The sequence below is a fragment of the Diprion similis genome, chromosome 10 (assembly GCF_021155765.1).
Source record: "Diprion similis isolate iyDipSimi1 chromosome 10, iyDipSimi1.1, whole genome shotgun sequence".
Lineage (NCBI taxonomy): Eukaryota > Metazoa > Arthropoda > Insecta > Hymenoptera > Diprionidae > Diprion > Diprion similis.
In genome coordinates this window covers 16,307,353-16,329,135 of record NC_060114.1, presented here as the reverse complement: position 1 = coordinate 16,329,135, position 21,783 = coordinate 16,307,353, and the positions used below count along the sequence as shown (strand labels likewise).

Here is a 21,783-nt window from a genome sequence, read left to right as displayed (position 1 = left end):
CTTAAAATTGAAAAATACGCGTCATTAATTTTTATTACACCGTAGACTTAAAATATAATACAGCAGTATTTATAAAACACGCAATTCCTAATGAGTGCTACACCGACATTTGAATTTGAATATGTTCAAAATATTGCCACTGTAAAAGTAAAGCGCTTCTTTCTATGATGATGAAACTTTGAAATACCTACCTTACCCAGCAGCTGAGTATTGAAGCGAGCCAATCGACGGTGAGGAATGAGAGACTTTCCGGTTATCATCAGAGGCTAGCCGATACCATTCAGAATTTATTTGAAAAAGTCGGTAACGTAGACCAGGTACCTCAACAACGCATTCAGGATACTTGTTTGATTCATTTCAGTAGGTATATAAATAAATTTATTCATTTTTATACATGTAATATAAGGTACATTACTTAACACTAGTCATCGTGGTTGAATAGGCATAAAGGTACAACAAATAATTTATATGGTACTATATGTATAATAGTATATCAACAGGTGGGTGATGGAATACTGAAAACATAAGGTACAGCTAGAAAGGTACATACATTGGACAGGCGTTCAAATTTGCCAAATATTATCCGCGCCTTCAGAGCCTCAGTTTCATAGTACAAGAACAACAGAGACCGCCATTTCCTAAGTCATTAGCCGAAGAACTCTCAATCTTTGATTGGGAAAATGACCAACAACCATTGCATTTTCAAAATTTGACAGACTTATTTGACTATGCAAACGGTGTCGTCCGAATTAGAAAAATCCAAACCACAAATACCCTGACCAGTGAATTTTGAGTTACATAGAATTATTTATTTCTGCAGGGTTGAGGAAATTCGCGTGGTTAAACTTTCCTGTCTGAGATGTGCTAGGAAAGGTTCTTACTCGGTTATCGAAACTGAAGATTACTACTATCGTATTTAACGTATGGTTTTTAGTCACTGGCATTGATCGCACTGTGTTTAATCACTAAAATAACCGAACCCAAGATTCCCTCTGATTTTGGATTCTAGGAAAGATCCACGGTGCATGTGAAATTAAAGCTGATGTCTTTATACGGACGTAGAGTTCAAATCTCATTACGCAAGTTAAGTTTCGCGTAATAGATACGTCGCAACGTCGAGTAAAGAACTAGGTACGTTAAAAGTTGGATAAAAAATTTTGATTCACGCTTCGGAGTCTGCCGTGAGTGCAGCTTCGATTTCTTCGGGACTTCTGAGGTCGATTGCGAATCTCTTCTTTATGTTACCAGCAGTCTCCTCAGCCTTCCCCTGCGCCTTAACATTTATGCTGTAAATTTGAAATGCAGTGGCAAGCGCGTAGGTGAGCTGCCTCGCGTGGTGCCGTGACTCGCAAACAAATCCGTGACATTCGAACGGTGAAATTCCCTGATTTTGCCCGACGTCCCTGACGATGATCATGGAAAACACCCTGGTGTAAACGAGGTCTTGAACTCCGTACGAAATCGTGTCGATTGAAAATTTCTTCGATATCCCAGCGTCGTGGCGTTTCTTACCGAGCGGTAAAAGCGCGACTCCGTCCTTGCTGACGATCAGTTTTATAAACGGCAGTATCGTGCCGGCCGGTAAGGCTCTCGCCGCTGTAACCATGTTGTCGACTGGTCTCCGGGTGTGCTTTATGCCCCAGAGGCCTCTCGCGTCGTGGGACCCAAGATATTTGACTTGAAATGTTTGGGGCAGTTCGCCGGACGCCTCGAGTCCTCGATTTTCCAGCGCCATCTTCGTCAGCTCCTGACTTAACTTGCTGTCAGTCTTGCTCGACGAGTTCGAGTCTCTCCTGTCGCCGTCCGTGTCCTGATCGCCTTGTTTTCCGGCAAAATGGACTCTATTCGGACTCGACGATGTTTTCACTTTCAGATGATACTCGACCACGTTCGGGATGCTCGGAGGTTCACGACCGACTGACAACTCGCCCATTACACCTTTGGCCCTGGGCTCACTTCCTGTTTCCGACGTTGCACCACCGCTTCCCTCCCTCGACCCCAACGCGCTATCGCCCACATTTACCTTCGCCGAATCGTCACGGTCATCTGCACCTGTGCCCCGGTCATTCGAGCCTGGTTCAGTCCCTGCAGACGCGACCATAACGTTTTGCAGAACCTTCAGGTCTCTTTTCATGAACCCAAAGTCTTCCTCCTCCATGACTGATCGGACAGATTTCGCCTCACCTGTTGGTGAAGTAAGCCGTTAAGAATATCACGAAGACAATGATACGCGGAGATTAATGTTGATATGATAATGCTATGAATAATCAGTGAAAATGCAATGTGTACAGAGCGATATTGGTAAGATTAGAGAGTCCGGCTGACGCTACTATTTAGTCGATGATCTTCGGTATATCGCGAGAAAGTGAGACTCGGTGTTAATTGATTGCATTAGTATAATACAAATATAGACACGTACCTTGGAGGAGGAATAAAACGAGGCTGTTACAAGGACCGTATCATAGAACAGAACTACACGCGATGAGAATTGAACAGTGTTTCGTGTCAGTGCGACAATATTACTAAGGCGAGATATCAGTTATCGCCAAATCGTTAACTGATAGATAACAATTGCCAGATTATCGGTTTGCTCAACAAGGCGGGGATATCTTGCCGCTTTGTAAACTTTGCCATTCTCCGTTGGGAAGGGGGACTTGGAAACATTTTTTCGTAATGCCGAAACACGCGGTTCATAGATTTCAGATCCAGAAAATACGGTGCTGACATTCCTGGTATTTCAGTGATCCAGGGAGCATGGAATGATGATTGATTTATAATTGTTAAATGCATGCGAATGCGTTTGTGACAACCTCACGTGAATTCTGAACAATTATCAAAGATGAGCATATCAGTAACGATACGATTAGTGCCATACTCCTTATACAAATATGTACAAACAACAAATACTGAACGGCAGTACCTACAATCAGTCGCTGTTTAGCTCCTCTCCGCGTGCTTGCAGCTCCGATTGTGTCCATATATTACTCGCAGAGATAAGAATTACAGCGAAAAACCGAAACGTTAAAGATAAATTAGCACAGCAAAGAGGTTCATCTTTCGTTGTTTGTTCAAGAAATTACCAGGAAAGAAAGTTTGCTGCAGGTTACATACGTAAACGACGTCAGAGAAGGGAATACGAGCTGCCCGTGGCGACGTGTATCAACCGTTATTATCTCTTTCATGAGCTGGAAGCTGCGAAGATCTGACATTGAACCATAAACATATCATTCCCCTTTTCTGGTTCCTCCAACTTTCCTTATTCTGTGGGATAAACCTGCACGACGTTCCCGGTTCCTTACAATCGACTAGAAGCCAAGAGACACGCAAAACCGACTCCGTCCCCACCGCGGTGACCTAACGGTCCTTTATTCTTTCTCGTTCCTACAACTAAACAGCTGTTGCGTCAACCACAGAGCACACGGATCATCTTCTATATACCTGTTCGTGACTCGGCACCTGTTACACTGCGAGTCCCAAGTCACCTGTGAACGCGAAGCCAGGTTGGTTATGTAGCTATATACCAAGTCGACTTGTGCGCGGTCGTGTGGAAGGATTACATGCCATTGCCTGTGTGTAAATACAAACAGTAGGTATATGCATGCTTAGTCACCGGAAGTTGGGTCTGGATATCACTTGTAAAGTATGCTATGACCAAGGCAGGCGAATTAAAAGAACAAAGAATGGACAACCAGAATCGGTCCACTTGCACGCATTGCATCTGTATGGATAGGTAAAGCATGGTTGTGTTGATCCGTGTGATCTGATTTTATCGTCAACTTATTTAGTGCCTCAAAGAATCGAAAGAAAAACGACGAACAAGACTATGAAAAGTTTGAAATGGTACTGATGATCGTTGCTGTATAAAAAGGTGCAATAACTGTTCACTTACCGGTATATTCAATTTCAGACAGAGAGTATTTGACTGGAGGAGTTCTTCACTGTACAGGAATGCACGCGATTGCAAGCAATCTTCATTCGAGCAGCTCGCTGAAGTATAATTTTTCAAAGCGAGCCACTACTGATCGCCACTCGTCGCTAGGCACCGGTCAATTGTTACCGGTTCTGCTAGACCGCGTTGTGTCGTCCGGTTTGTAACCTTCCTCTCCGACATATTGTGAAGGGTGTACCGTACATCGCCCGCTCATTCGCCACATGCAATGCGCGTTAACAATACAAAATAATACGTATGTATCATTCCGACTAACAATATAACATCGGCGGTAATTCCGGTAGACGGAAACGGAAGTTGACGCCAAAACATCCTCGCTGCTGAGCAGAGGAGCGTGATGCGTGGATATCCATCTTGCATACTCAATGTGCGTCTATGGATTCTCGGTCGCATTATTGCGATCGAATTATCGAACCTCGTACCGATATTCATCATTCTATCCATTCTTCAGGGTATTTGTAGAGGTTTTTGTTCGGTACGGCAATGGTTGCTGATTAGTCGCACCATTTTTTTGTTTTTGTTTTTTATCTGCACTACTGAAAGAATGCACATGCTGTTATATATTGCCGATAGCATACTGCAGGGTAAATAAAGCAGAGTTGTGAAGTGACGATAATCGATATGCGTTATAATCCCCGAATGACACTACAATCCACTAGAAAAAACGTGAATGCACTTGTTGTAGACTAATCCCTCTCCACCTAATCGCGAGCCTCAAGTCGTAAATCACTTTTGGTTTCCAGAGAGGTACCGTTTGCTTAACGATATAGCATCATATACACGTGCATGAACGGCAAGAAGCAGTGTATAATATCGTTATAGATGAATGTATGTAGGCACATCAGTACGGCGGTACTTCGTTCAATATTTACTCTTTTGAAAGTCACAAACATCATCATCGTCACCAGGGAATTTCCCGAAGTTTACATATCGGGATAGGTACATAGAGACACTTTTTCTCGAAACTGAAAAGCAGTACGCCTCCAATGTTTATTATACGAAATACTGGTACAAGAGAAATGCTATTTTTTTGTCAATTTGGGGAAACCCATTCACCCAAATGCTCAAAGGTCTACTACTTTGGGCAGAGTAACGCCGACCGGATGAATGTCGAAGAAACTGAAGGTTCCGCTGATTTAATTTCGTCGTACACGAACTTCTGTATTAATTTTTCAAGTTCCTGAATAGTGCATCAACGCCTTTTTGCGAATATGGGACGCAGTTCTAATTGTCTAGCCCTTGTATAACAACCGGGTTACAGAGCGTACGTGACACATTGGTGTTGAAAATATTACTGATACATTACACGCGTGCAGCGCGGCCTGCAATTTTAAACACTCCTATATACCCAGGCTGACCAAATAAGGTGATACAATTGTGGGGCCTAATTATTCGAGAACGATAATGAAGGTCAGTGGATGAAGTGAAAGAGAATAAATCAAACTCGAAAACACGGTTAAATTACAACCCATCCGTAAAGTGTTACGTGTGTCAAATTTGAAATGGAGTATGATTCTTTTGGTACCCGCAATCCGTTAGACAATCCGTGTGCATTCCGGACCATCTAGTCAAATGTGGTTCTTAAGTCAGAAAAATTTTTTAAACGAATTATTATCACATATTTATCTCTTGAAGTGGCTAAGCAGAGCGCAACATCGAGATGATATCTTTTTGAAATTTTTAATAAAGCTGAAGGTACGGTATCAAGGTTGGCTTGTAACGAATGCAACCTTTTGTACATCACCGTCTCATCAGTACAAGATCTCAGAGCGTGAGAAAATGAAATAATCTCTAGAGAAAAAATAATTATGTTAGAAAGTCTTTCACACGATTCAAATGCTCGAATTGTGCAATACGTTATGCATATAGATTTGATGAGAGATTTAAATGTTAAACGGTGAAGAACACATTTGCTGAAAGATGATTTATTCAAAAATTCATTCATTCGCCGATTGCACAAAGACTGAGTAATAACTTGTATGAATATTTATCATTTAGTTATGTCAGCCATCAATTGAGCCGACCTTGCTACCTTTTTTCGTAATTTATTAGAATCGGAATTCCTGCGGCAATTTCCGTATGCCTTGTTTAAGTGCAAAACTTACTGCACGACTTGCTTATTCAGGGCGCACCAAACGATCCCGGCACACAAACGATGACCTGCGCACCGCGGCTGCGCAGTGAGCCACATAGTGTCTGCTCAACTGAGTACAACTCTCAAAATTCGAACATTCGTTCGTCAGTTCCACCGGTCGTTTCGTCATGTCGTGCCGCGATGTGACGATATATAAAAACACAGTTTTTTTATCACTACTTTGCTAGCATCGTGATACATCAGACAGCACTGTCCGACCCGCGTCATTAACTTCTATTCAATATAATTGCTTTAGTTTGTTTATTCATAAAACGCTGCTCCAGTGCTGCGGAGCCAACGAAAAAACAATAATTCGAAAACAGAGTCAAACTAAAAAGAATAAACATTCAAAATGAGCCGGACGTTGAGTTTGATTATTTTATTTTTTGGCGTTTTTTACGCCAATGCCCACGATCTCGATGGCAACGGTACCGAATATGATGAAATCAACTTGAGAAACGGTCAGAACTTTATACCGAACCAGCTAACGGTAGAACCAGAGAAGGATACGAGAAAAACAATGACAGATGCACGCGGTCAAGGTGAGTAGAATGACCACTGGCAGATATAAGAACCAAACATTTTGCTGGGTCACAGTGACTAGAGAATCATCATCGAAAAACTGACAAATGATGAGAGGAATAATAATCAAAATTGGCACATAATTTTTGAAAAGGAAAAGGAAAACAGAATAAAATTTATTTAGGATCTACGTATAGGGTTTCTCAAACAATAAATATAATTAACGCTGTCTTTGGAAAATTAATTTGTATATAAAGTACCAATGCTTACTTCAAAGAAATTCTTGATCGTACGCGACCGGTAAAAAAGATCGCTGTGATCTAGGTGGACCAGTTTTCCCTTTCTAACGAAGTCAGCTCGAGGGCTTTCCGATTCCAATTCACTTTTAGTTTCATCTTACTTCGAACTAATAATAAATTCTGTATTATAATTTTCAAACTCGTATTTGAATTAATGACAATATGTGCGAGGTTTTGTATGCCAACTTTATCAGTTTTTTGGAGACAAAATGTATTTAGCTTATTGATATTAAATTATGCAATTCATTATACAATATGAGCAGCAGCGGGGGGGGGGGGGGGGGGGGGGGGGGGCAGTAATACATTTAAGACCACGGAAATTTTTCACAGGTGGAGAAGTAAGCCAGGGCAGGACTTTTGCTATCAAAAGATTGCAATTCATGTTGCTCCCTGTTATGTACAAGATGGGAGTGCTGACGACTCTTCTAACGGTGCTTCTAATCGTATCCTTGAAAAGTTTGCTAATCGGTGAGTATACGTAAAATAAAATTACTTTCGTTCAATTTTGAATCGATTCCCATCTCTACGTGGGGCGATTATGCTATGTGATTTGTTCTATGACAGGGGTTATCCTGCTGGTCCTTAAGGTGGGTAGTTTCTTGGCGAAATTCCATCAGCCGCATGCGGAACCGCATCATCAAATGCCTTGGTACATGCCTCCGCAACCGTGGGTGCAACCACAACCGATCCACGTACACCTATCGCCTAGTAGCGACGGCAGTCATCACAGTCATCAGGATCAGGTTTACTCTGGTTGGGATCGATCGCCGCCCACAGGTCCATATGGGTCCTCGATACCGGTAGATTACGGTCAATATTACTTCAAGGGTTAATCAGTCGTGATTCCCATGCGCAAAAACGTTTGCGACTCCGAGTCGTACACCTTCGATTGATGGGACAGTTTTTTTTCTCCCATAAGTTGAGTGAAAAATTCTACGGAATTTATTTGAAATACCGTTAAAGCATTTCTTCTTTATACTGGCTCAGCAACGAAGCATGGTATTTCCTACTTTACATTACTCTAGTTTTTTCGAATGGTCAAACGATGTGGAATTGTCATTCGATGTGTGGGTACGTATGTACCTCAAGATAATCCTGATTTTAATTCGATCACTCAAGTCATCCGGTGAGCATCCGAAGGGATATCGTGTACATACATGGATAAATATATCCGAAGAATGAAAAAACAAATTGCTATCAAACCAAAACAATAGTGACAATATCTAAAGCTTTTAAGTATATGAAAAGTAGTTTCAATAATTGCGCAGATGTTCTGCACTACTTTTTACGAGCAAAGGCTTTAATTTTCTTGTACATTATTGTGTATTATTTGTTAATTTATTTACTAATGTATATTTATGTTGTATAGAATAGCGCCAAGTTGAGATTAACTGACAATTAACGTAAGTTGTTTAAGTTGATACTTGAAGTAGCTTGCTTCCTTGTCCATACGTATTATTTTTAATCGCGACTAATTAATTAGTCAAATTTTGTTATAAAGTGTTTCACACGCCTTTCCGAGTAACAATATTGATTATAGTCACTATAGGCTACGGGCATCAAATACCTGCATTTAATTGTAAGTACCGGTAGCACCGAGAATTACCACCCTTAACTTAATACCTTATACAGTATTCTAAAATAGTTCTAACAACATTTTAAAACCCAATCGAAACAGCCGAAAGTGATATATGAATACGATCTGTAGAATAAAGAACAGCGAAAGTCAACAAACAATCCTAATTTTTTCGCATTTCAGGAATATTTTTCGTCAAAAAATTCAGAAAGTAACTCATTTGAGGCATCCAACTGTCACTGGGCCTGATTCGGATTCTCTTTCCACTCGTGAAAACAGTGATAAGCGCCATCCAGACCAATCAGAGGGCAGCTCTAAATGGAAAACCTCTTTTCACCGATGAAAAGCAAATCAGAATCAGGCCCCTGAAGGTAAAAATATTATCTCAAAATCATCCGATAAGCAATGCATGTTATATGCATATGATTCTATTAGTTTAGTGTCTAACTACTTGGACTGACTATCCAGTAGCAACTCCATGTTCATTGGCACATATTCTTGAGTCTATGCTCGAAGTTTTGCGACGCTCATGTTGGATTTTGGTTCAGACAATACGTGGCGCTAGTAGTTATGAAAGATGAGGCTGAATATGGCCGTCTGTAAAAATGCCATATTCAAGGCTCTACCGAGTGAGTCACACGGTGGATATAATCGCAGTTTGGTGTTCAAAGTTCGTATGCCATACGTAGTTCTTGGTACGGTTTATTTTCGATTGATGCGCAACGTTTGTCGCTTAGTGATAAAGGACTGAGAAATACAAGGTCCTTCGCTTGTTCGTTCGGTAATTGCATTCGAGAAGTTCAGAGGCGATACTCGATACCGAAGTAAAACATCTACGAAAAGAAAGGTAGCCGAAGTGTCTATACGGACGAGCGGGTCGCCGCAGGGCTACCCCGCCGCTGAATCCGGTGTGGAGTTTAACCTAAATAATACAAACAAGTGTCAAAAAACACACGGAAAGCGAAGATGTCTACTGCGCTGCTTGCAGTGTTTGCAGTTATTCTCTGCATTCTGTTCCGAATTTTAAACGTGAACAGTGCTCCTCAGAAGCCGGTTATCGTTTGCAAAGATGAGTCGTTTCTCGCCACCATCCTCAAGATTGCACCAGTATTAAGAGACCCGTAAGTTACATTGACACTCCTATAAATTCACCGTCAATTTCTGTTGCTATACCGTTATCCCTGTCTCTGATTTAGAACCGACGGCAATTTACCATCGAAGTCACTGCCGTTCTATTTTTCACCGATGTAAAAACATTTCCCAAAATCACTAAAAATGTCGAACGATTTTAATAATCTTATGGCTTAGGTTTTACGGATTTCTAGGAATACTGTTATTTATTTTCATTCTAATTTCGAAAGAAGACATTAAATATGAAGAGTGTATGAGAATTTCCGAATTTGGAGGGTTTTTTTCATCTGCAATGTACTAATTTGACTAACCTAAAGAAGTTTTGAGTAAGTATGGCGTAACTTTCGTTTTGGGTCACATATTTACGAACGCCAAATTTGGAATCAGTGACCCAGGGGAGCATCTGAGAAAGAATGTTGTGCCAATCTGGTTAAATCGTGATTCATGGCCGGTATCACGCGTTATTCGTATTCTGATTGGCTGCATGTATATGACGTCATTCGAAATCTTCCGCGAATTTTAACGGTGAGGTAATATAATCGTAATTAATAAAAATATGTGGGAAAAGTTTTTTTTTTTTTCAATAGGGTGGGTGATTTCATCCGTTCTTGAAGTCCATGAATCATTTGCGAAAAATTTATTTTCAGTAAAAAGTTTTGTCCTAATCCTAAATACAAGTATTATTTTCAAGGTTCCACACATTTCCACAAACGTTTTTCTAGGCTTTAGACATTACGATCTATTCTAATACATATGTAAAGACTCTGAGAATCTAGATGCTGAATCCTCAAATTACATTAAAAGAAAAGGATTGCATGAAATTCAAGACAAAAGTAATGTTTTGAACTAAGAAGAATGGTGTTCGTTTCAGGTATAAACCAACACGGCTATGGGGCTACAGCGGACATGTGCAAACTATAATCCACAGCATTATTGGAAGGGTTCGCTGTCCATGGCCGATCGGCGAAAGAGTTAACATCATTTTATCCGATAACACAACGTTAACCTATGATCTTTACCAGCCATTAACATCGGATCATCAAGGTACATTCAGCAATTGCTAATCTTTCATCGGTGTATTGTGGATATACGAAAGGGAACAGAAAAAATTGTAGGACCACTCTTACTTACCACTGTTGTAAATATTACATTGCTTCTGTCATATATTTTTTGGATTCGTTATGGTCATTTGTGGTTTGTACGAGTGTAGTTACAAGATATTATAAATGGGTTCAAATAGTTTTTCTGAATTGTTCTTGTTTCTATGTTTGCAATTGTTGTCAACTTTGGATAATTCCCCTTTGTAATTGAATACTGTTCTCACAGCGTGTGGCTGTGTTGAGTATTCAATGTGATCAACACTTTATTTGAATGTATTTTAAAGATGATTTAGAATATTTTAGTCCGTATTTTTTATTACGGATGAACGTAGAGGAACGGCTTTGAAGGTTGTTAGAGCATGTGATAAAAGCAAGTATGAGTTAGTACCGATCACGTTGGGAGGCAGAGTCGTTGACCGTGAAACCTGCTTCATTATCACTATTATTTCATTTGTATCGACTGTCTTGAAATATTTCGAAGTATGCATATGTCGTCCACATCAAGGAAAGAAATGAGCTAATCTTCCAACTAAAATGTAACCAAGAATGTCGTTTCCAGCAGAATGATACTTCTCCTCTTCGTGTTTTGGCATACTCTGTGACAATCATCATCCTTTGCAGTCCGGATATTGAGACCAGATTTCTAAGGACTCCTCTTTCTGGGGGTACGTCAATTGGATCACAAATACCACAGAAATTGTCGAAAATGTATTTAGGTACTTTATACCTCTGCAGCGTGCTTGCAGCTCGCTTTTCAACCTGCCAGTTTTGGGCAAAAATTATTAATCGCTGTTGTCTTATCTTAGCTCAAGACATAGCTTGGCTAGCACTGGAGAGAGCCTGCTTTCATGCGTGAAGTAAAGAATTAGTTTAAGTTCTTAGAAACTACAGAGACTTGACACAAACGGATTGATATCAATTCTGCCATCTGTTGCATAGTGTTTTCTGACGATCAATTAGTATGTATATACTTTTTGAGTAAACACCTGTGGTGTATGAATTTCAAATTTTCACGACCCACTGAAGATGGACATTTTTACTGGTATTCGAAGGTTCGATTAGAGTTAGTTATCTTTGTTCAACGTTGGTATTCCTGGAGGTATGTGGGCTGGTAAAAGGTTTTCTGTTTGATTAAGGTACTTTTGTTTAAGCATTGTTTATCAGTTGTATCCGGTGCGCGGTCTCTGCCATCCCTTTTAGCACGTTTCAGGAAGATGTTAAAGATATCTTCTCATTCCTTATATTGGCTGCGGTTGAAGTAGGTTTTCCCAACAGATTAATGTAATAAGCATGTCAGCACGTAAAGTGTTACTAACCGAACTTTTATCATTTCAAATTGTAACCAACATTTCGCATGAGTTTTTCAGTCTTCCACCAAAGTATTTCTCATTTGAATTGCTTGGAATTTTATCTTCTTCTTTACCCTCGACCATTAACATCCTTGCAGTATTTTCCAAACAAGGAGTTTTAAAATTAAGAAAAAATTCTGTTTCTTTCCTGAGTTAACTAAACAACTAACAAAAATTCAGCAGTGCTTGCAATTTCTGTGTACCTGTATGTATCTCTGTATTGGTAGCAGTGCTCATGTTTCAAGTTTTATACTCAACCAAATATTTTTAACCCACCAAGGGTCAACCACAGTTGTTTCACTAGTATCTCCCGCATTTAATTCGTTTGCTCGTTTTTATATGCAATTATTCAGATGACGTCACAATTGCAATATGCCCTGGAATTGGAAACAGCTCCGAGAGTGTCTACATTCGCACTTTTGTACACTTTAGCCAATGTCATGGCTATCGATGTGCTGTATTGAACCATGTTGGCGCATTGTCCAGCGTCAAAGTTACTGCTCCCAGGATATTCACTTATGGTAAGTTGATGCGACGGTGTAGGGATTGAGTAATGTAATGATTCGAAAGTAGGTTTTGTGGAATAAAATAATAACATTTATGGCTTTTTAACCAGGTCACACTGACGATTATCATGTGATGTTGCAAAGTCTGATTGAAAAGCATCCCAATACACAAATAGTATGTGTGGGCTTTAGTCTAGGTGGTAATTTGGTTACAAAATATGTTGGAGAACGAGGCACCAATAAATTGTCAAATATTATTGGGGCAATATCAATTTGCCAAGGTTACAACGCTATAGAGTGAGTACAGAGGTCTTTTTGTCAATTACCCATAGCTCTGCTGATAAAGAGTAATTCAGTGTCTTAAAACGTTGCTTATTAGCCCATCTCATTATTTTTTAATGGATTTTTCATTTTCAGAGGGACAAAGTTCTTGCTAAATTGGCAAAACTTTCGACGCTTTTATCTCTATGTCATGACTGAGTCTGTAAAGAATATTATTCTAAGGCATAAGCATGTTCTCCTCGCTGACTCAGTCAAGCAAAGACACGGTCTTAATGAACGAGACATCATCTCCGCCGCCACGCTACCCGAGCTTGACGAAGCATATACCAGAAAGGTAAAGCTACTCGGTAAAATTAACGAATCGATAAATAGAACTTAGGAAATCAAAAGTATGGCTAGAAATCCATATCTTTTAAAATGATGCAAGTTTCGTTTTAACACTGGGTTTTTAATTGAACAGATACACAACTTCAGATCTGTAAAAGAATTGTACAATTGGAGTAGCTGTATTAATTACGTAACTAAAATCGCTACTCCAATCGTATTCATCAACGCCCTGGACGACCCTATAGTTCCGGAGCAGTTATTGAGTCCTATAAAGGATTTCGCATGTAAGTTTTGAAGGACTTTCTAGCGGACTGTGGGATTGGAAATTTTTATTTCTGCCAAGATTGGTGTGTGAAATCTGGCATACCCCGGGATATTTGTTATATCCCACTGTCCGGATAACAAACAGTCGTCTTTGGTAGCTGAATTTCATAGTAAAAATACTCTGTCCCTGATTAAACGTTTTTCTCATTAGGTAACAATGAAATTTCTTTATTGCAGCTCAACATTCCAACACACTGTATATAGAACTAGCACATGGAGGTCACCTTGGCTTCTACGAAGGTGGTTTACTCTATCCAAATCCAATAACGTGGTTGGATCGCACACTGGTATCCTTGGTCGGATCATTGGCATTGGCTCACGCGGATAGAGCGTTGAAAATGTCTTAACCATGCAACACTCCCAGATCTGGCACGAAGACCAATCTTACAATCTAAACGACTCATCCAACCTTTCCTTTAACAAGAATTGATGGATGTCATTAACGGTAGTTGATCTAGGAACTGTTTGGGAATGAAAAAAAAGTAACGAGTTGTCGCCTTCATTATTACTGATTGTTGCATTTACCGTTGCATATATTTATTTACCTTTTATTTAAATGGGTATATCGTCAATTTTTGAAACAAGAGTGTGCTATATCTTGAAGCATTCTTCTATGGTACATATATGTATAATATGTAGTCAGACTCAATGTGATTCAGTTTTAGTTTAACGCAAGACGATGTTTGCGTATGCCTCGCAATACCGGCAGTTTCTCGCGATAATGGTTTGTTATTGATTTATTTTCAGGTCCATTTTCATTTAGAGCATACATTCACCGTCTTTCTAATGTCATACATTAGTACGTACATATTTTGGTGCAAAAGACTAGACAAATTTCTTTATTTTGCATTTATTTATTCCATCTTTTTCGATGAAAGGATGTAGAGATCTGTTCAAGGGGATTATTCGGCACTCATGTAAATAACTGTTTAAGAGGAAAAAAATCGTACCACGGTTCGTTTAAAGGAAAATTATATACGAATATCAAGACTTGTATTTTTGCATTGTTACTTAAATTACCCCGAACCGTTGTGAACTTCGGATTTGGTAGAAAAGTTTATGAACAAATTCCAGTCAAATTGAAGAAAAATAATGGAAAATTACGTTTTTGTAAAGGACATCCGTTCCTCCCTTCTCAAGTCTACGCAACAACGCGTTATCGACCGATTATTTCGCAAACCTAAAACATATTTTTATCGAGAAAATATTTCGAGGTATAAAACTTGTCGGATTACAGTGGAACACAATTCTTCTCTTGCGCTGTAGTTGATTGAACAATATGTTCGAAAGATTTGTATAAATCAGCTAAGTATCAATACCTTTAGGGAGCGAAAGGTTGTAGTAATTGAAATCCGACCAACGTTTAGCCTCCGATTCAAATTATTCTCTGCCATTGCTCATTTCACGATGTAAAGACCAGCTATGAAGTATCGCTGTTTTAATATTTTTAATCATCTACACCAGAACTTGACTAAACATAAATTTTTTGTCCGGAAAACAAAAAAAACAGACAATAAATTAACTTTTCTCAAAATATATGATATGCCTCATTAGTGCAGGAGCAGTTAGAATTTGCCGCTTTCGAGCATAGTTGTTATTTATTGCTCAATTAATCATCAATTCGTTAAAGTCAGATGATGACTATTTCCAAAAAGATCTGTTGACCAGTTTGGTACAACGAATTTGTGATATATGTATAGTACCTATGTACATACACATCTCTGATGAATTTGTATTCTAGGAAAACTAAATTCGTGCTCTCTTCACAATCGATCTTTTAAGACAAACTTATACTGTTCTCTGTCATGATGTTTATTTTAAAAAACTGTTTATTTATTATTCAATTTTTTCTTTGGGCATTTAAGTTGAGTTTTTTTTAACATAATGGGGTGTCAAACGGTTGTCGGTTCCTTTTGAAGTAAATGCCTTTAGGTAGGTACATAGATAGAGCTTAAAAAGGGAAAAACACAACGTTATGTACACTGTGTATGATACATCAATGATGTATATGTTAGCAATTTATGTTAAGCACAAATCTATATTGTTGTATACAGGTGAAAAAATTGACATAATTGTTGGAAAAAAAAACTTGATAATAATAAGAATAATATGATAACAGCAAGTACTACTAAACTCGTACTGCAGCCTTGAAAGTTTCTCAAATTACTGCTAGTACTACGTGTGTTACACACACATATTTACGTGTGCACGTCGGAACGCAGCTATGTAAGTTATACTATTTGCTACATTAAACTTTTAAAAGTGCACGTGTGCATAATGTAACATACAGCTGTTACCGACGACGTGGTTGCCGTCACATGATTACACACTAATAGAAAATGCAGACACACACGGACACACATTTTTAAATGTTAGATTTATCAACTGGTATTCGAAAAAAATATTGAAAAAAAAAGAATTGAATCGTGCAAAGTAGTACATTTATATATAATGAAATATATATATATATAGGGGGAAAATGTGCATATACATATATATATATATATATTATACACATATATATACATATATTAAAAACAGAAGGATTATCGAATTGAAAACGTGTTTATAAAAAACGGTCTCCTTCCTATCTTTTATTAAAATTTATTTATGTATTTATTTATTCTTCGTAGAAAGTAAGTACAGTTGATCTCTTTTCAAATATGTATAGGTATTCCACGGGTAGGTCGAGATAAGTGTAATGAATATAAAAATGAAATCGGTCTATTGAATTCAACGAAGAAAATAAATAAACTAATAAGAAGAATAAATCATGTTGCCCAGAAAACAGCGACAAACGGGAAATAAATTATTTATGACTTGCTTTTTTCGGATTTCTTGATAAATATCATCGGCGGGGATTAGTTGCATCGATTGGACAACGTATTATCTAGACTAGCATTTGATACCGCCACGTATTAGAATTTGATTGCGGTCGTCTGGGCGGAGCGATCTGTATAATTTTTTTCGCCCCCGGAAATACACGCTGCGTTAGCGGAAATCAAGTGCCAAAGCTCAACGCAACAATCTTAGCCGTTCTCTTTTACATATACATGTAATATGTATAAGCGAAGATCGTCGCTGTATCGGCGACGATAAATATTTAAGAAATTCTCGCCGTTGAATTATTACTGATAGTATGAATGCGTTTTTGTTTTATTCCCTTTTTGTACACGTTATGGATTTTTGTAACGAACATAATAACGATTCGAGTATCATATCGTTAAAATTACGCACGATCATCGCGTTCGTGAATGCGAATTCGAAATAACCCATATCTTGAATTTACGCAGAAGTGTATTTTCGTATTTGACATAAATCTCGTATTTGCGCATCTTGCTCCGTACGCCGATTGTCGATTAATAATTATTATACCTAAGTTTAATACGTGTTGATAGGAACGCGCTGCTTATTTTTACATCGTTATAAGTATTACGTTCGGAGTAATTGTGTGACGTGCAGGAATGCCTTCAATCAAATGGCAGTGTGTCGGCTGCACGGTATATCAGTACATTCGTATATCTAGGTTCAATCTCCATTAGTTTTAATGACCAGGAAGAGGGTTAAACTAGAAGTTTAGTACGCTTTTGCGAATCCCTGCAGTCTCGGGGTTCTTTTTATATATATATTACAGAGCCGTACTTGGGTATATATAGGATACACATGTAGGGGCAGGCAATGCAGTTTCGTAAAGAGCCAACCTATAATGCCAACGATAAGTCATAAAGATATACCTCTACCACTCGAAATATAACTCCAAGCGTCGATAAAACAAACCGAGATAACTTATTGCATACACGCATCTGAGAAAGAATTTTCTTCGAAATAGCGTAGCGCACCTTGTACACGACGGATCGAGGTGCTCACAAGTGGAAAAAAGTCTTGTTTAAAGAAGTTCTAACGTCAGTCGCAACTGTCGCATAGCTGCGACATTGTTTTATGTTTTCTCGCAATTAACCGGCTTGTGGTAATTTCAGTAGATAATTTATTACCATTTTTCTGTTATGCCAGCGTTTTAGAAACCTCCGTAAGTCGTTGCGACTTGAAGAGCCTCACGGGTGAAAATATTCAGCGGGTTAAAATCGCGAGATGATTGTTTGCAACCCGCCATTTTGATTTCACAAAAAAATGGAAATATAACTGCTTTTAGTATAATCTAATTCAGACGCGAAAGGGCATATTACAAATATATGACGGAAAATGAAGGGGTCTGTGGAGCAAGCGCGGGGATTAAGATAAATGAAACCTTGGAAAATTATTTTACTCAATACGTTGCAAGCCCAACTGTAATTGGCAATTTAAACGAAGATAAATAAAAGGTTAGGTTAAGTTAAAAAAATATTCGATATGTTCATTCTTCGAATTGACTCGTCGAACTTCACGGCCATATTGACACGCCTTGATCGGCTGGCACACGTCCTTGGATTGACGCGGTTACGGTGACCGTGGTTAAATTATTTTTTTCACTATCTTTTACTCTCTTAATTTCAATTCGAATGCAATATTTTTGTCCTGGGCGTGTTGCTCGAACAGCTGTACATTATACATTGCGCTATACGTTATCGAAAATTTTTTGACGAATAATTAAAAGAATGGATAAACTTTATATTTTATCTGTTGATAATTGCGCCAGAGCAATTAAAAAACAAACCGACAAATGAAAATAAAGCCGAGGTAAACAGATAGACGGAATAACGGATGTGTGTACCAAATGCAAGTACACAGATATGTCTACGTTCATAATTAATAATATTCGAATCGCCGCTCCACGGGCGCAAAGGTGTACGACATGCGCTTGTTATTCGATCCTAAAATGACGCATGGAGGTATACATATGTCTACATGCACCCGTGCATGCGGTATGCATGTACCACGAATAGAAGTATTTTGACGGCTAGTTGGACTGACCTTTGGTTTATATAGAGTCTGTAGGACAAACTGCTAGCGCAGAGAACATCCGCAAGGAATTACAATCGCGCTAGGTATAATGACCGGCGAGAAACGTTAAAGACCTTCGCAGTTCTCAGTACGGAGTGAAGAAAAATGACCGAAAAATTATTACAACTTCTACTGCTACTATAAAATTGCCGTTTAAGAATTTATTCTTTGTAACATATTCTGATTTTCGGTTGTACGCTTCGATCGGAAGTGAAGGAGCTAAGAACAGCTAAAACACGAAAGGAAACCTCTGGCATTTTTTCGAAATGACTAATCGTCGCCATTGTCTCGCGGGGCCGATGACTTACACCTGGTATTTAGGTATGGTTAATGTAATCGGTGAGTGATCTTGCGTCGTCTTAGCCCTCCTATCTTGCGCAGGACAAGGGAAACGCGATGCATCACGATGCCGGCAGAAAAACCGGCACTCAAAAGTTACGCGTATATTTTATCGTGGAGGAGCAACTGAAGTTTAACTTTTTGCTAACAGCTGCTGGCCTTTTGAACTGTCCGCATATGTGTATGTATGGCGCATAGTATACGACACCACTTTTAGAATGGTTATAATATTTAGGCATGTTGCACTATATGTGCGTATAACGTATATATCCTGTAGGTACGGGCGTGCAGTTACAGTCCCGTATGTATATATGTAGGTATATAACTACATGCATCACATCCTTCGAGAGCTCGACGCACATTATACGCTTTAACGCTACATATGCCTCTATGCCGAGTCGATTCCATCGTACACGCATACAAACGAGGAGATTCTGACGTCGGAGGTGAGAAAAAATTTCCTGAGCGATTCTCACCACGATCTTCGTACCGTCTCTCGAAAATCAAATTTTTTAACGAGACTTTTCGCTCGTGCACAGCCTCGAAAAACAACCCGTACAAGAATCCCCGCGAATATAACCAGCTGTCGATAGAACCCTTTGGCTAAAGTTGCGAGGTGGAACGTGAATCCGATTATGGCCGCCATTTTTGTTTTTTGCGCTATCTTTGATCGGGCACTTATTTCACGTTTGGACATAAATCGCGTTGACCGATGGTAAGTGGATAGTGTGTAAACATATCCTTAAAAAATGTTTCTGGGTTGTTGTAGGAGGCCGTGAGTGGGTGATGGTATTCATTTCGATTTGCCCACATGACCGGGAGAGCATAAACGGCCACCTGCCTCGCGACGACTGACGAGTTTGCCGTGTGGACGATGCGGGGGGTGCCGCAGCAGTTAACAAATCCCAAAAAAATTCTTTCACCATATAGAACTCGTTATAACAGCCCTTCGGTGTAGTTTTTTCTAAGAATTATTATCATCGTTTCGGAGGCACACGGAGCAGCTTATGCGGTCGTTTAGGAGCGTATATATAATTTGTGTCCCAAACAAGAAGACGAAAAGAGGAGAAGGCAAAATGAAAAAATGAAAAAAAAATAAAGAACCGATGGAGAGAAATGAATAAATGTAAAAAGTGAAAGAGAACTACGGGTAACGACATCGTTGGTTCGCGTCAACATTAAACATCCACGTTGCACGCGTATATATTATTTTATTGTGAAATTATTTTCCCCACGTTATACATGCGATTCGGTTTAACAAGCACATGAGCGGATAGGAAATTGTTACTTATTGTTCGTCTTAAGGAGGAAGAAGACTTCTACTTTTTTTTTAGTCACAAAAAAAATCAATATGTAATAAGTAATAACTTGACTCGAAGTTCTTATTGCGCGGTATAGAGGCGTCGATTCTCCGCGTAGTCCGGGTCATCGATACGTGATATATTCCCTCACTGTCAGATAAAAGTATCTGTATTTATCCGTGCCGGGGTGGCGACTTCGTTCAAAGTTCCATGAATATTTGTTATTATCACAATTGGAGGTTGAATATCAATCAACACGCTGAATTATTGCTAGTTGAGCGAGTAAAAAATACCCATGTTTAAATACTGCCGGTTAATTACCGCCGTACAAAGGCAGGTGGGTAGATTGTTTGTCTGGTTGGTTGTATAGAGTGCGTAATTAAATATGCGATGTAAATTTTGTATCAAGCCTAGACCGTTGTTGATTGAAGGCATAATATTATTATTATATTGTTTCAGAGATATTTTTCTTTTCAACGGGACAAGGATAATTTAAACACCCTGTATAATAGGTATGTACTGTAATTATTCGGTCTAATTAATACTCTCATCAACGAAACATCACCGCTTTCCATGAGCCTGAAGAAAACCATGGATATTGGGAACAAATAAAGCCTTTGAAACGATTTGCAGTTTGATGCTATACCTGTATAAGGCATAATACGTACAGAGTTATGCGTTATATGTAAATCTGACGAGTACCGCGTCCAACGGATACATCTATACAGTGTTATTATATCTCGTATACACGTTTTAATTGAATGATACCAAATTATTATTAACCGGTTGTCGAATATATATTAAATGTATATGTAAACGGCAAACTACACATATCTTATCTTATCACCTGGAATGATTTATACACATGATTTAACGACGTTCCTGATTTATACACGTGTTGTACCTACCGCGCATATTGTACATAGATGAAATCAAACACTGCCATCTATTGAGTACTAGTTCTAAATATTTTGTCTAACTCGTATTTAATATTAATATCTAATTCGTATTTCGAATCAACCGATTAAAAAATTTATGAAACTAATTATCTACGGGCTTAGTTGAACTTCAGATCGCCACGTATTTCGTAATCACTATTATTTTCATCGATTCGTTTTAAAATTCTTAAATGCTGCCGAATCGGCCAACCGATTCGTCGAGTTCATTTGTCAATACTGCAAGAGCGAGTCGCTATGACGTCACAGGGGATACTTATTACTCCGATTTACGAAAGGAAATATACTCCCACGGTATATTGAATAGACGTTTTCCGACTGTGCAGAATTACGAAGATCAGTGATATCTCGTTTTTTCGGTACCAAATGCTTTGACAAGTAGGGAGAAAACCTTAAAGTCACGAGGTGAGACGCGGCCTTTCTCGGCTGTCTCCATAACTTTCCCGCGCATTTTCTTTCCTCATTCAAACTCATCAATGACTACGCTGAAGTTAGCAATACTTGCCTCTGGTTCAGTTGGACTTACGTGTTTTTTTTCAACATTACGAAACTGAACAACATTTGCGAAATGAACAAATAAAAAATTACGCAAGATAATTTCGCATGCTTTGAAGGAGGTTAAGGATGTCTTTTTGGATCTACGAAAAGACATATCTTTGGCTAAGAGCAACAACATCCTATATCAGACTTTGGTTCGAAAAAACCTCATCTCCGATTTTGGTTTAACAAAACTACTTCAGAGTTTCGTTG

At 38.9% G+C, this 21,783-nt stretch overlaps 3 protein-coding genes across 7 annotated transcripts; 2 read left to right on the top strand and 1 right to left on the bottom strand.

The window, feature by feature from the left end:
• Window positions 1-360: 360 nt before the first annotated feature.
• LOC124411900 lies at window positions 361-4,312 on the bottom strand. Of its 5 annotated transcripts, XM_046891435.1 has the most exons (3): window positions 3,890-4,312; window positions 3,439-3,567; window positions 361-2,184 (listed from the first exon to the last, which is right to left on the bottom strand). In XM_046891435.1, the coding sequence occupies exon 3, from the start codon at window positions 2,156-2,158 to the stop codon at window positions 1,163-1,165; it is 996 nt and encodes a 331-aa protein (XP_046747391.1). In that variant the 5' UTR covers window positions 2,159-2,184; window positions 3,439-3,567; window positions 3,890-4,312; the 3' UTR covers window positions 361-1,162. The 5 variants fall into 5 exon arrangements, with proteins under 5 accessions (XP_046747391.1, XP_046747388.1, XP_046747393.1 ...); XM_046891432.1 differs by lacking the exon at window positions 3,439-3,567 and having other exon boundaries at window positions 3,890-4,311; XM_046891437.1 differs by lacking the exons at window positions 3,439-3,567; window positions 3,890-4,312 and adding an exon at window positions 3,412-3,415 and having other exon boundaries at window positions 361-1,850.
• A 1,660-nt stretch (window positions 4,313-5,972) lies between these two features.
• On the top strand, window positions 5,973-8,140 carry LOC124411910. The gene is made up of 3 exons (XM_046891448.1): window positions 5,973-6,625; window positions 7,235-7,372; window positions 7,469-8,140. Exons 1-3 carry the CDS (start codon window positions 6,436-6,438, stop codon window positions 7,735-7,737), a joined length of 597 nt encoding a protein of 198 aa, XP_046747404.1. The 5' UTR covers window positions 5,973-6,435; the 3' UTR covers window positions 7,738-8,140.
• A 959-nt stretch (window positions 8,141-9,099) lies between these two features.
• LOC124411899 (abhydrolase domain-containing protein 2) lies at window positions 9,100-14,400 on the top strand. Its single transcript, XM_046891431.1, has 7 exons — window positions 9,100-9,601; window positions 10,483-10,655; window positions 12,414-12,581; window positions 12,677-12,863; window positions 12,984-13,182; window positions 13,309-13,459; window positions 13,677-14,400. The coding sequence occupies exons 1-7, from the start codon at window positions 9,447-9,449 to the stop codon at window positions 13,844-13,846; spliced, it is 1,203 nt and encodes a 400-aa protein (XP_046747387.1). The 5' UTR covers window positions 9,100-9,446; the 3' UTR covers window positions 13,847-14,400.
• The last annotated feature ends 7,383 nt before the right edge of the window (window positions 14,401-21,783 follow it).

Excerpts from the sequence above, each read along its gene's own strand:
- LOC124411910 (XM_046891448.1), top strand. The coding sequence starts at position 6,436 with ATGAGCCGGACGTTGAGTTTGATTATTTTATTTTTTGGCGTTTTTTAC. Across the intron at positions 6,626-7,234 it reads GACAGATGCACGCGGTCAAG|GTGGAGAAGTAAGCCAGGGC; the intron begins GTGAGTAGAATG and ends AATTTTTCACAG. Across the intron at positions 7,373-7,468 it reads CTTGAAAAGTTTGCTAATCG|GGGTTATCCTGCTGGTCCTT; the intron begins GTGAGTATACGT and ends GTTCTATGACAG.
- LOC124411899 (XM_046891431.1), top strand. The coding sequence starts at position 9,447 with ATGTCTACTGCGCTGCTTGCAGTGTTTGCAGTTATTCTCTGCATTCTG. Across the intron at positions 9,602-10,482 it reads GCACCAGTATTAAGAGACCC|GTATAAACCAACACGGCTAT; the intron begins GTAAGTTACATT and ends TGTTCGTTTCAG. Across the intron at positions 13,183-13,308 it reads ACGAAGCATATACCAGAAAG|ATACACAACTTCAGATCTGT; the intron begins GTAAAGCTACTC and ends TTAATTGAACAG.
- LOC124411900 (XM_046891435.1), bottom strand. The coding sequence starts at position 2,158 with ATGGAGGAGGAAGACTTTGGGTTCATGAAAAGAGACCTGAAGGTTCTG.